General features: G+C 38.6%; 1 protein-coding gene across 1 annotated transcript; it reads left to right on the forward strand.

The window, feature by feature from the left end:
- Window positions 1-522: 522 nt before the first annotated feature.
- tmem240a (transmembrane protein 240a) lies at window positions 523-13,854 on the forward strand. Its single transcript, XM_034311704.2, has 4 exons — window positions 523-1,697; window positions 2,008-2,114; window positions 6,105-6,313; window positions 13,500-13,854. The coding sequence occupies exons 1-4, from the start codon at window positions 1,641-1,643 to the stop codon at window positions 13,652-13,654; spliced, it is 528 nt and encodes a 175-aa protein (XP_034167595.1). The 5' UTR covers window positions 523-1,640; the 3' UTR covers window positions 13,655-13,854.

The following is a 13,854-nucleotide window of genomic DNA, read 5'->3' on the forward strand; positions in this document are numbered from 1 at the left end:
CTTTTACATATTTTCAATTCTCTCAGTTCCCTCCCAGGCCCAGCTGTAAACACTGATAGGTGGGAGCTGGGCGGTGTGAACGAAACACGAAAGGAGTCTAGGACACAATTTAGAGAGACACAAACTGTATTACTATTTGAGGAGAGAGAGAGAGAGAGAGAGAGAGAGAGAGAGAGAGAAAGGTTACTGCATCATGCAGTAAATCTTTATCGTAGCTGCTATCCAGGGTGCTGAAATGCAAGTGGTCGTGCTCTTGTATGCAAAGAGGGTCACTGACCTTCAAGAAATGAAGCATATCAGTGGAAGTTTGGACATTTAAAAATGAAACCCAATTTAATAGTGATTGAGAACAGTAATAGTGTAAGAACAGTGTTGAAAATAGTATGCAATAAAATGCAGTTTTGCAATTTCTCAACTGGCCCTTCACAAACCTTGTGGTGCCATTTTTGAAAAATAAATAAAAAAATAAAAAAATAAAAATAAATAATTGGATTGAAAGAGGGAATCTCTGACATCTACGTGTCTTTGGTCAGTCACTGAAACACTGAGCATCCTATGCAGCGGTCCTGCTGAATACCAGAGCAAAGGAGGCGAGGCTACACACGCTCCTCTCCAGACCGACTGAAATGGCGCAATATGAACTGCAGAGCGAGCCAGTGGGCGGATGGAGCAGGTTAAAGCTGTGTGGTCTTGCTGTAGAACATGTCTTATAGCTAAAACCCACACAAACCGTTTCATTATTTCAAAGTGATTTGCGAGCTCGAGTGAAGCAAATGATTAAGATATATTTGCCACCTCTTAGTCACCTCTGTAGGCTACTCACACATCCCCCGCCTTCTCTCTCTCTCTCTCTCTCTCTCTCACACACACACACACACACACAGTCATATAGCTAAAATGCCCCTGGCTACCACGACGGCTGAAATAGGACTGTATAATCATGCGTGTGGCTCCGGGTGTGTGGTTGATGCAGATGCGGTGGAAGTAGTGAAGGAGGCTGAATCAAGACCAGTCCTGTCTTAGTGTCGCCTGTCTTATCAAGCAAGATCAATGCTGGGCCGGAATCACTGGTGCATCGATAAGCTTTTTCAGCACAACTTGATCAACTTGCGTGTGATAAGGAGTGAAACACGGACATGGATTACGACTAGACCTGGAATCAAGCAGACGCTTCCTTAAGAAGCGGTACTCCAAGTCAGATCTGTGTGCTGGGGGAAAAACCTCTAGAGCTCTCCCTGATCTTGCTAATCGTCGCTGGGAAATTTTCAACGGTGCTGGAACGCAGCGGGGAAAGAACATCAGATAGAGCTATAGAGACAGAGCAGGACACTTTGCTCAACATCAGTCCTGAAGCTCAAGCAAATTGAAGGCTGGATTCAGCGCAGTGCTAAATGGAGAGGACATTAAAACCGTGGGTAATATAGGGGGGTTTGGTGAGACCGGGCCACTCTAAACCTTATGCGCCGATCCGCGCTCAGGACTGACAGGCAGGTGCAGTAAAGGCGCATCCATGAGCGTCTTCTCCTGGGACAGACTCTTTTAGCACTGTATGTTTAGTGTTTTAAACATACAGCTCTGTTGAAAAGACACGCTCCCCTGGGTTGAAAGAGAGACAGAGCGCGGCGCATTTGGAAGTTTGGATGCATATGATCACAACCACCATGATTTTTATGATCCTTGGTGCTTCTGTTGTAATGGTAAGAAATACGCACCAGCATCTCCATAAACAATGTCAATTGTTAAGTTGAGGGTGAGAATTAAAAAAAAAAAAAACATTTGAGAGCACCAGAAAGTAGAGGCGCATTGACAGAGGAAAGTCCATTCACAACCTTGATAAATGCACAGCCATGTTAAAGGAATAATAAGCAGCTCGAGCCGGTTCTTGCCTGGGAAAATATGTTTATTCTTTCAGTAGGCTATATAGCCATGAGGATTTTGCTCATGATATCATCAGATTGGTGCTAGTGTTGTCATGATGTCCAGCTTGACTCGAATGCTTCTTTGCAGGCGATAGCGTGTCTAATGGACATGAACGCGCTGCTGGACCGCTTTCACAACTACATCCTACCGCATTTACGAGGGGAGGACCGCGTCTGCCACTGCAACTGTGGAAGGTAAAAAAAAAAAAAAAAAAAAAAATCAAGCTCATTAAGAATTTATTTTATTACAGAAGCCTTGTCATCAATCGCCTTTAATCGTTTCTCATCTATTAAAACAGAGCAGGGGCCTGTGAGGATTCCTTATGCTGCCTACCATTTTTCATTCCTCCAAAAGACTGTTTTTCTCCATCAATCTAAATGTAGCACATACACTATATCCATCCATACATGCTTGCATGATAGCTTATAGGCCTCATATTCATCTGATCTCATGGCTGCGCGATGATTTACCGATTCTTTGGCATATTTACAAGCTATCTGTCAGTGTCGGTGGCGTTTATTGGGGGGATTTCTTGGTTTCTGCGTATCAAGGTGTGTGTTTCTCCAAAGCACAGCCATATGCTCTATAGTAGGCTACGTAGTTCATTTAATGGCCTGGTGCGTTCGCGTTGGCCACAATGCGCAACGTGCAGCCTTGAGCTTTCTTGAGCTTTGCGAAGTAAATGCTGATGACAAAAAGGTTGTAAGGAGTAAGAAGAAAATGTCCTTTGTCAGTTGAATTTTCTTTCTTTCTTTCTTTCTTTCTTTTAAATTATTATTATTATTATTATAGAGGCTTCATCATTAGTCTACTGAATGAAATCTAATGTCCATAGATGAATGGAGAAAGTGCAGAAAGATGCAACATGCAAATGAAATGACATGGATTCCTCCACAGAGGTGTGGTAATAGTCATAGTCAGACTACATTCTCAGAAATAGAGGTACCAAACTGGACTTTTCCTTGTGGCTGGGATGGTACCATCAAGCGTACATCTTTTGTACCTTTAGCAAATATTTTTCCCCTGTGGAAGTACCTTTTTTTTTTTTTTAATAACTTTAGAGTAAAGCTTTAAAGGTACATCAGTGGTCCTTAAGATCCAGTTATGTACCATGGATTAATTTTTAAAGGTAAAAGTTATATACCAAAGGTACAAAAGGTATACCCTAGGTGGTACCACCACAGCAACAAGGAGAAGTACAGTTTCGTCCCTTTATTTCTGAGAGTGTATATTAGTATATGCAGGGTGCTGTATATTATATAGACAAAAGTTTGTGGACACCTGACCTTCATACCCATATGTGGGTCTTCCTCAAACTGATGCCACAAAGTTGGAAGCACACAATTGTATAGGATGTCTTTGTGTGCAGTAGCAGTACAGTTTCCCTTAACTGGAACTAAGGGGCCCAAACCTGTTCCGGGATGACAGTGCCCCTGTGCTCAAAGCAAGCTCCATAAAGACATGGTTTGCCAAGGATGGAGTGGAAGAACTCAACTCAACTCCTGACTTCAACCCCAGTGAACACCTTTGAGATGAACACCAGACCTCACTAATGCTCTTGTGGCTGAATGGACTAATCCCCACAGCCATGCTCCAAAACCTAGTGGAAAGCCTTCCCAGAAGAGCTAAAGTCTCAAAGTGGGACTAAAACTGGAATGGATCGTTGCATATGGGTGTGATGGTCAGGTGTCCACAAATTTTTGGCCATATAATGTATATCCGAATGGCTGCTTGTATTTAGTGGGGATGCTCTGTTAAATATTACCATTTACTCAACACTGTCATCTCTGTAGACTAATCGACTGAATTCTCTGTTAAGTGCCCTGTATTCTCTACCCAAGGGTACTGAATCAGGTCAGCCTAAAATTATTCTCAACTTTGACCTGCTAATTGTGCTTGCTGCACAACAGCACAGCTAATTTGTTGACTGAAATCACACCACAGACACTGTATAATCCATTATGAAATTTCAGGGATGATTCCTGCAAAGGTTCTTTATTATACTTTTTAACGGTGATGACATTCTGACATGATATTCCACACTCAGAAGTGTGTATACCAGTACACCAGTGATGTTAATAGTGATGTTAACAGTAATGTAAATAGGTCAAAGGATATTAGTCAGTAAAAATAACGGGATTTATGAGATTGCGGCCCATTTTCTTAAAAGCAGTGTAAAGTTATGACCATCTTAACTGTTATAGTGAAAATGTGTAAAGTGATTCTCACTCTACCACTTAGTGATGATCTCTGTGTTTTTAGAAACTCAATCTAGCTAAGTAGTTCATCTAGTGCTTATGAAATTTCTTCAGTAATCACAGATGGGTCCAAAATCAAAAAATATATTTAATATAACAGAATATCTGAAGAACTACAGTTGGTACAGACACCTGATGTACATTTTAAAGGTTAGAATCTCTAATTTCCAAACATATCATAACTTTTATTTTCATTCATTTATTCTTCTTGAGTAAGCACTTTATCTTGGTCAGGTTCCAGAGCCTATCCTGAGAACACTGGACATGAGGCAGGAATACACCCTGAATCGGATACCAGTCCATCACAGGGCCCCATGCATACACACATTCACACACTCTTTCACACTTAAATGAAATTAAGTGCAGCTAATCCACCTACTGGTACGTTTTTGGGAGGTGGGAGGAAACCGGAGAACTTGGTAGAAACCCATATGGACACTGGGAGAACATGCAAAACTATGCACAGACAGTAACCTAAGCTCAGGATCGAATCAGGGACCCTGAAGCTGTGAGGTGGGAACACTACCCATGGCACCAACATGCCACCCACCAGTATAAATATTCTTAAAAATACAATTTAGCACTGCATAATTTGGCCACTGCTTTCTCCGTCATTTGTGAAATGTAAAGCAACACACAGTGTGTACTAAGTTTCACTAAAGTGGTATCAAGCAGCTGTAAGACAAATAATTTACCTATTCCTTTTGCAGGATAATCTGGAATAACTGGTAATTAATGGTCTTAATAACCAGATATCTTGTGCATTGGTACGGGAAACCAGGATTGCTAGGTTTTAAGTAAAATATTCCACAATATTCCATTTGTTTCCTTTTCATGCCACATAAACACCAGAAGAGAAGCATTTTATGTCCCACCTTGAACTCCCAGTACCCTTCAGTGCATCCAGTATTTTTCACTGTAGTAACTGAATAATTAATCACGACTAATGAATAATATACTTTGAAATGAAGAACTGAATAATAATAAGTTGTATAATGGCTAAATATTAATAACTGATGCTAAATGAGCGTGTGAATGTGTGTATCCTCTCTTCATTACCAGTATTCCTGGGACACACTCTGACTCCACTGCGACCCTAACCATGATAAAGTAGTTACTGAAGATGGATGAATTAATTACAAGGAATTAAAAGCACCTATTTAGAGACTATTGATTCTGAAACATTGACCAATTATAGATATTTTGCAAATATGTCCTTCATAGATATTTGCTTAAAGCTTATGACAATAGTCAGGTATTCATTAATTTATTCATTAATTCATCCTGAGTAATCATTTTATCCTGGTCAGGGTCACAGTGGATCTAGTGCCTAGGTGTGAGGAAGGGTCACAGCCTGAATGGGATGCCAGTCCATTGCAGGGCAACATGCACACCCACACACACACACACACACACACACACACACACACACACACACACACACACAGACACACTCATTAACAACTAGGGGCTATTTAGAGTAGTGAATCCATCTACAGATATGTTTTTGGGAGGTTGGAGAAAACCAAAGGAAACTCACGCTGATACAGGGATAACATGCAAAGAAACTCCACACAGACAGTAACCTGAGCTTAGGATCAAACTGGGGATCCTGCTGAGCTGTGAGGCGTGAATGCTACCTGCTATATATAAATCATCATTACAAAATATCTCTATGACATAGCTAGTTATATTACAGTATGTATGTCTTCTAAAGTAGGGCCCATGAAGTGTTAATGTTTTTTTTCTTAATCAAAGGGATCTATTTAACCCTTTACAATTCTGATTTATTTTTCAGTTATTCATTATAAAGCATCTGATTCAATAACTACAATGAATTATTCACTACCTATTTAATTACTAGGGTGACTTTTACACCAGTGGACTCTACAAACTCCAACACTTTATATTTTCTTTCTCTCTCAGACACCATGTCCATTATGTAATTCCATATGATGGGGACCATTCGTTGGTGGACTCATCGGAGAACTACTTTGTGAGTGACAGCGTGACCAAGCAGGAGATGGACCTCATGCTGGGGTTGTTGCTGGGCTTCTGCATCAGCTGGCTATTGCTGTGGCTGGACGGAGCGTTACACTGTGCTGTGCGGGCCTGGAGAGCCAGCCGCTACTATGGTGAGTGTAAAGGAGCCATGTGCTGTATACATTTATCAATATGATGTCTAAAGGATGCATGTCCATCGATGTATATGGTGTAGGATGCTTAATGTGAAATAAATATATGTGGGAAGTGATTCACTCTAACACTTCTTCTGATTAGAGAATAATTCGAAAGCTTGAAACTGACACCCCTCATGTCCAGTGTCATGATTAATGAAGTCCTAAGAATGCAAAAGATTTCTGTTACTCATCGTTACTGTAGTATAATGAGAGGTCTTGGACAGTGTGTAGGAGAATGGGTGAGCAAATGATGTCATTAGGGATTCAATAATTTTACAATGAGAATTTTCGCTACAGTGTTGGGAGATGAACTAATGCTTGAGAAGATTTGTGCAGTACTGTATGAGAAACAGGCGGTTTTAATCAATGACCTGTTTTTCAACAGCAGTGTTATTTTTACCTTTAGAGAGAGAGGAGTCATAGTGACATTAATTCTTCCTACTTACATCTATGTGATACTTTTGAAAAAGAAAAAAAGACCATATTCAGGTGATCTCACTACATTGGCTTTACGTAAATACATGTACCAAAAAGTGATCTGAAATGTTCTTTCATGGGGATCTGACTGAACTTCAAGACACTATTCACACTTAATGTGGGGATTACAATATGTTTGAAATTATCCTTAGCTCTACATATGGCTTAAATACGTATATATGCAATTTTTGTTACTTTTGCAGTTTTCAGCCCTTGTCAGGATCATTGATGAATACTCTTTTTGAATACCTAGACAATTCCTGATCAGTAAAGTATTTTTTGGCACAATCTGGCACATATTAAAATCTTTTGTCTAATTCTTAGCTAGGAACAGTGATTCTTACTGTTGCTCTTCCATACCATGACTAAAGTTTGCCCTATGACATGACTATATGAATATGCAACTTTTATCCAGTAAACTGCAAATTTTTCCTTCTGAAATTGACTGAGAATTCTTAAAATTATATAGTTTAACAGATTTGACTAAAAGACTTGGAAACGCAGAACATGGTTGCAATTTGTGATTATCTCCATAAAGCAGTGAGCTATATCCATGATTTATATTCCTGTTATGACATATGTACATAGGCTATATACTGTAGAAGAGAGTGCTTTTCCTATGCTGCTGTCATAGTTATGGTGTCAAAGTTATGGTGTTGTAGTGAACAGTACACTTTCCGTCAATGTAACTAAAGCACTAAGCAACCTAGCAGTTGTTTGTTATAGTCACCTGGGATGCTGAGGAACAGAGATTTATACTGTATGTCGTGAGTGGAAATGGAAGTGCTTCTTTCAAAAGGAAAAGCTTTTTCACAGCTATATTGTGTAGATGGTAGTTAAAATGATGACAAAATAAAAACAATAGGACAACAAAAAGAAAGCATGTTGTTGCAATCTGTAGCAATCATATACATGTGCTACATATTACCTGTAACTTCCCCTTATATTTACTCTTTTGTGGATGACCAGGGGAAGATGCTTTCTCAAAGAAAGAGAAGACGTAAGGGGCAGAGATGAGCAATGTATAATGAATTGCAAATTTCTGAACAATTTGCATGACTCAGATGATATGTAGCCTTCTGAAGATTAAGGTTAAGATTAGGAAGAGGGTTAGTGTTTGTACCTTTTCTTATAACTTCATTTGTGAGAAATTTTATATAATATAATATAATATAATGTCACCCTTGTTGAATTCATATGACTAAACAACCCATACTGTAGTAAGCAGCGTAGCTTGAATAACACTGATATACACGTCAGTGGTGGCTGGTGGTATTTAAAATAGGGGAAGCACAGCTGTCTGTGGATCCATAAGTATGAGCATATAAAAGGCTTTTTCAAAATCAGGTCAACAACATTAGCAGTGTCTGCCATGTCACGCTAAAAAGCAACTAAGGTGCTAACTAGCTAGCTAAATTTCACTGAGGAAGGTTGCTGGTCGTATAAATAAAAAAATGTATACTTACAATTTATTTACAAATTGCAAAGATAATATACTAGTTGTGTAAAATTGTTATGGATTATGTTACTCAACTGATTGACTACTCCAGTTCCGAGCACTCTGTGAGTCTGACTGGGGCTGAAATGTTTAAGTTTGAGATGGAAGGCATGCTCATGTTCATTACTGTTTCAGTGATTTGGGAGGTCTTTGTGAGTTCTCCAAATCATCATATGGAGAAGCCATGCATCCGGGCAGGACAAACATGCATTTATGAAGCGCGCACTGTCCTATAAACATTGAGATATTTTTTTCGATGCAAAACCCACCCACCCACACACTCACTGACACCTAGTAAAGCCGTGGGAGGGACCCAGAATGACACATTAGATTCCTGTTGTCCAGTGGGTGTTAATTTTTGCTCCATTAAAACAAAATGTGCTTGAATGTGACATAGGATTCCATTGAAGCTATGCAGAGGTGTGTCTATGGGCTTCTACAGACATTTTCACGCAGACTGCGCTGTCCACCAAAAACAGGTGGCGTGGATACTGCAGTGAGATATCTGATATTTTAAAATACTGAATTTCACCCAGATGAATAATATAGACACATTTCATTGCAACATTTTAATGAAATTTTAGGGGAAACCGGGCTTCCCATTTAGTCTTTAAGCAATTGCCTGTGATATGTATAGTTGGTATAGTTCAAAATGGGCGTAGCTCACATTAAAAAAAGTCCTGGATTTTTTTCTTCAGTAGTGATATGGTTTAAAATAGCAACGATTATAATGGGATGACGTTTCTGTCTGCATAGAATAAAAATATTTCTATAAATGGTTGAAGCTAATGAAAAGTAGTGGGGATGCCCCTGTAGTGGAGCTCTCCAAGGCTTTCCGTGATGCTGATGGCAGGTCAACCTCATTTAGCCTCTCCTAGATGGGGAGTGAAGGTGAGGCTTGAAGGGAGAGGGGGAATGACACAGTCATATCCCCACTCCCACTCGTGAGCACAGACACACACACACACACACACACACACACACACACACATACACACACACACGCACACAAGTACACATTTTCTCTCCCTCCGGTCCCTCTGCACGCTCCTGCTTCGTGAGAGCTATAAATAGAAAGAGAGCAGCTGGAAAGAGAAGGCAAGCAACAGGGAGACATGTGTGAGTGAGCACCCTCCACAACCCCCCACCCCACCCCCCACACACTCGTACACACACACACACACACACACACACACACACACAGAGCATAGAGAGGTACACATTGATTTTTTTTTTTTGCTTTCAGCTCTTCCATTCTCTAATTCCATTTCTCCCCACCCATTCCTCCACTCGTTGCCTTTCACGTTAATCCATTTACCATGTTGTGATTTTGTTTCCCATGTGAACAAGACGGTTGCTTCTGGAGTTTTATATTGTGAGTATTTTGCTAATTAAAAAGTGCAAATGTGAAAGAGCATGGTCTAATAAGGTGTCTCCTTTTCCAGTTTATCCAGATTATCTATTGTTTTGCTGCCATACCATCATCTGCTTATCAGAGAGATTCAAATTATATGTGCGTCGATTGGAGCTTGGGGTTTTAGTGAAAATACTCATTTTAAATGGCCCTTTATTTATTTGCTTCTTCTGGATACCCTTCACAACAGTCCTTGTGGATGGCATACCCTTAGATTGCTATAAATAACTACCCCCTCCTTCCAGCAGGGCAGACTGATCTCTCTCTCTCTCTTTCTCTTTCTCTTTCTCTTTCTCTCTCTCTCTCTCTCTCTCTCTCTCTCTCTCTCTCTCTTTGTGTGTGTGTATGTTATTTGTGTATCACATATGCGTATGCTGTGATCAATTTAGATGCTGTTCTCCAGTTAAAACAAAATTAAATATGTCAGTATATAATATCACTTAAAATGTCTACTCAATCAATAACCTTCAAAAAGACAATACACCAATAGGTGAATTGGTTATGCTAAAATCGGTGAGAATTGGTGTATGAATGTGTATGTGTGTATTCCAGCCGCTCTCCCAGTGTTCCTGGGATAGGCTCTTGATTCGTGTTGACCCTGACCAGGATAAAGTGATTACTGAATATGAATGAATAGATTATATCTGCTGTAGCAATCATGTTGCAATCTGTAGCAAGTATGTACATATATGCTATGTATAACTTGTTTTTTTCCCCTTTTATTTACTCTTTAGTGGGTTTTTTAAATAAACATACTCAGTGAACAAGGGAAGAAAGAGATGAGGAAAAGATGGGCAATGTATAAAAGAAGTTATTAAATTAAAGTTAACAAAATTGCAAAATTAAATTTATCAGTATATAACATCTCATTAAATGTCTGCTCAATCAATAATCTTCATAAATGGCAAAAGCAAAAACTACAGTTAAGATCTGTTGACTCTCTTTGGCTATTGCATTTTTCAGCTGTTTATGTGGTTGTGGCATTTTTTGTGTGTAGCAAGTAAGGAATGAAACACATCAGGGCATAGGAAAATAATCAGAGTCAATTTCTAATTTATTAATGAACAACACGTCATACCTGTAACACTTTATAGTTAGATTTAATGTTGGAATCTCTGCAAAACAAGTTACCTCCTGCAGCCACTACAGAGACAAAAATGCAGCTTGTCTAGTTACAGAGAAACTAGAAAACGCAGTCCTCTCACCTGAAGACTCGCCCGTGACGGAAAACTTACTGTTACAAAGCTTGCATACTCCTTCCATAAATGTTAAATAAACATCTCCTTGCAGAAAGGTTCACCATATCAACAGTTATGTTTTTCTTTGCTAAACAACAGCATGCTTTAAAAATCCATTTATTCCTAAGTTCATATTGTGAATTAATTAATATAGAAAAGATATCTTAATAGATATAATTAGTAGCTGGCACTACTGTCCAAGCCCTGTAGTTAAAGAAAATGAATCAAAACCTTCTGACTGATCAGACTGGTGTGATATGAAGATTTTTATGCCTAGACATAAGAGTAGCCTTTTTATCTTTATGAAATAGATTACATGGCACATTTGTGAAAAGTCTTTCTAGCTAGGCTAAATATGTTTTCTTTTCCTGGACTAAATAATATGTAAATGTAGCTATTCTACCAGTCCCTCCATTGCTTGAACCAGCCAAGCTAAAAATTTCTAATAGTTTGACCAGTGGTTCATTGTAATAATTATGAAATCATATATTTCTGAGGTATTTTTCAGCATTATACATGTATTGGGGATAACCAGTGCCATCATTTGTATCTGTATCTGTTAAGTGCTCAAAATATCCCTATCTGTTTTCATATTTGGATTTAAATCGGAAGTGGGTGTGTTCTAGTGGGCTATACCGGAATGTTTTTTTACCACTATGCCCTGGAAGCGCTAAAAAACCCTGAAAAACAGGGCAACTGGAAAAAGAAGACATTTTCATTCACAATTTATAACAACAAATATCAATCTGTAGAACATAACTTTATTCAGCTCCTGAACCAGACACCCTGTGGAACTTTCTGACAAGCTTTCTATCTTCTATCTAACGTGACTGAGTAAGCTTGCTAACTGTTTCGAAGCAGCAATGTCTTTCCCAAATCGAGAATCTGTTATTTAGCTACAGTTCACAACAATAGCTATCTAATAATATTTTACCTAATTTACTTTGGTTTTTAGCATTTCATTATAATAATGGCATGATTTTCCAAGATTTTCTTTTAATAACAATGGAGAATAATCATTTAAGAATGATGAAAAACACATGTGTAATGAACAAAAGTTTTACAATATTTAAAAAATGAATCAAATTATTATTTTTGTTTGCACAGCGCACATTCTGCATGATCTATATCAACCAATGGCTCCGAATATGAAATTTTGGGCCGGTCTGTCTGTGCATAGCTGGAAGTCATAAACAAATGCCTGAGCTGACAGAAGATTTAGCGCTCACTTATTAGTATTAATATTATATATTATTAAATATTTTTATTGCCATAGAAGTGAGTCATAGTACTGTAACTTCCATTTTTGCCTTTTGGCCTTTACCGTCATAGTTCATTTCATGTTCCCAGCTGTCTGTGCACTTGACCTTTTATGGGGTTTTGTGGGTGTCACTAAATGCAAACGAGCTATATTTGATTTTTGATGTCCTTCTTGATTATTTTGAAGCACTTTGTAACCTTTGGTTTCAAAAAGTGCTATAAAGTTTTACTTACTTACCTACTTACTTAGCTGTGTCAGGAATGTGCTTTGCATTTTACTAGCTGAAACATCAATATACACACATAGCTGCGTAGAAAATCACTGTTTCAGAAACTTTTGTAAATCTGTAAATTTTAGTTCAGTTTGGCTTACACAAACATTTACACAAACTTTTTTTTTTTTTTAATGTTCCCCCAGTTTTCTCCCTAATTTTGTCTTGACCAATTCCTACCCACTAGTTAGGTCTCCCCTATCATACAAAGCTACCAAACTCGGAGGGTGAAGTCTATCATGTGCTTCCTCTGAGACACGTCAAGACAGCCAGCTGGTTTTCTATTTTTTTGTAAGAAGCTAAATTAGGCTATTATATTTGCTGGCTTGTCAATATAAGTATAATTTTTACTATCCCAAAAACAGCTAACAAATCAAATCCTGGAAAAACAATTATTTTGTCGAAATGTATTAAAAAGGGAAACCACATGGTGTCACCATTTTAGCATTTGTTTTTTTGTTGGAATATTATAAAAATAACATTTCTCTCACTTTGTCATGTATAAAAGGTGATCTGTTTTAAACATATAAACATATGTAACATATTCATAAATTTCACATCTGGAAGTTCATTTTCTCTTTTTTGTGTGGCATTATCTATAATGGTATAGCACTAACATTAACTATTTCAGATTTGCCAGATATGACTGATGTTTTATGATAGTACTGTACTGTTGCACTCCTACACTCATAGAAAAAAAGTTTCTTTAAGTAGTCTTTAAGGGTTCTATGGAAAGTTAAGGGTTCTTAGCTTCCTTAAAGGGAAACACTCTGTATGAACCTTTACAAGATATGTAAAGGTTCATACAGAGGAACATCTGAAGTACCCTTAAGGGTTTTAGATTTGACTTCTAAGAGATAGGGACACCCACATGAGGCTTGAAGTCTGCACTAGTAGACTAGCTTTGCTTTCAAGGTATGTAATGCAAGTCTATGGAGGTGCATATTAATAAAATATATTTTTTTCTCATTTGCTTTCACAGACACACCATCCTGGTCCTGGCTCCCACAGTTCTGCAACTTGCGGGATCTCCGTAGACGTACACAGTTACGACAGCTGGAAGACTCCAGTGGAAACATGGTGCATATCAAGCAAAAGCTTTATCATAACGGTCATCCCAGCCCCCGTCACCTTTGACTCTGAACCACACTACCCCCTTAACTGCCCCATTACTAAATGCTGCCTCAGAGACCCTCTTCAACAGTCCCAATACAGTCCATACCACCTTTTTGACTTTCTACAGCCATTCGTTGCAATTCAATATTTGGGATTCCAAAAACTGAGACTCAAGAACAAAGAAATCCTAACTTTTATCCACACGCCATGTTTGTGGGGTG

Source organism: Pangasianodon hypophthalmus, chromosome 16 (genome assembly GCF_027358585.1).
Source record: "Pangasianodon hypophthalmus isolate fPanHyp1 chromosome 16, fPanHyp1.pri, whole genome shotgun sequence".
Classification (NCBI taxonomy): Eukaryota; Metazoa; Chordata; class Actinopteri; order Siluriformes; family Pangasiidae; genus Pangasianodon; species Pangasianodon hypophthalmus.

What these genes read in the sequence shown, in the direction of transcription:
- tmem240a (XM_034311704.2), top strand. Translation starts at nt 1,641, where the DNA reads ATGCATATGATCACAACCACCATGATTTTTATGATCCTTGGTGCTTCT. An exon ending in TTGGTGCTTCTGTTGTAATG is followed by an intron (nt 1,698 to 2,007) that starts GTAAGAAATACG and finishes GCTTCTTTGCAG; the next exon opens with GCGATAGCGTGTCTAATGGA. An exon ending in TGCCACTGCAACTGTGGAAG is followed by an intron (nt 2,115 to 6,104) that starts GTAAAAAAAAAA and finishes TTTCTCTCTCAG; the next exon opens with ACACCATGTCCATTATGTAA.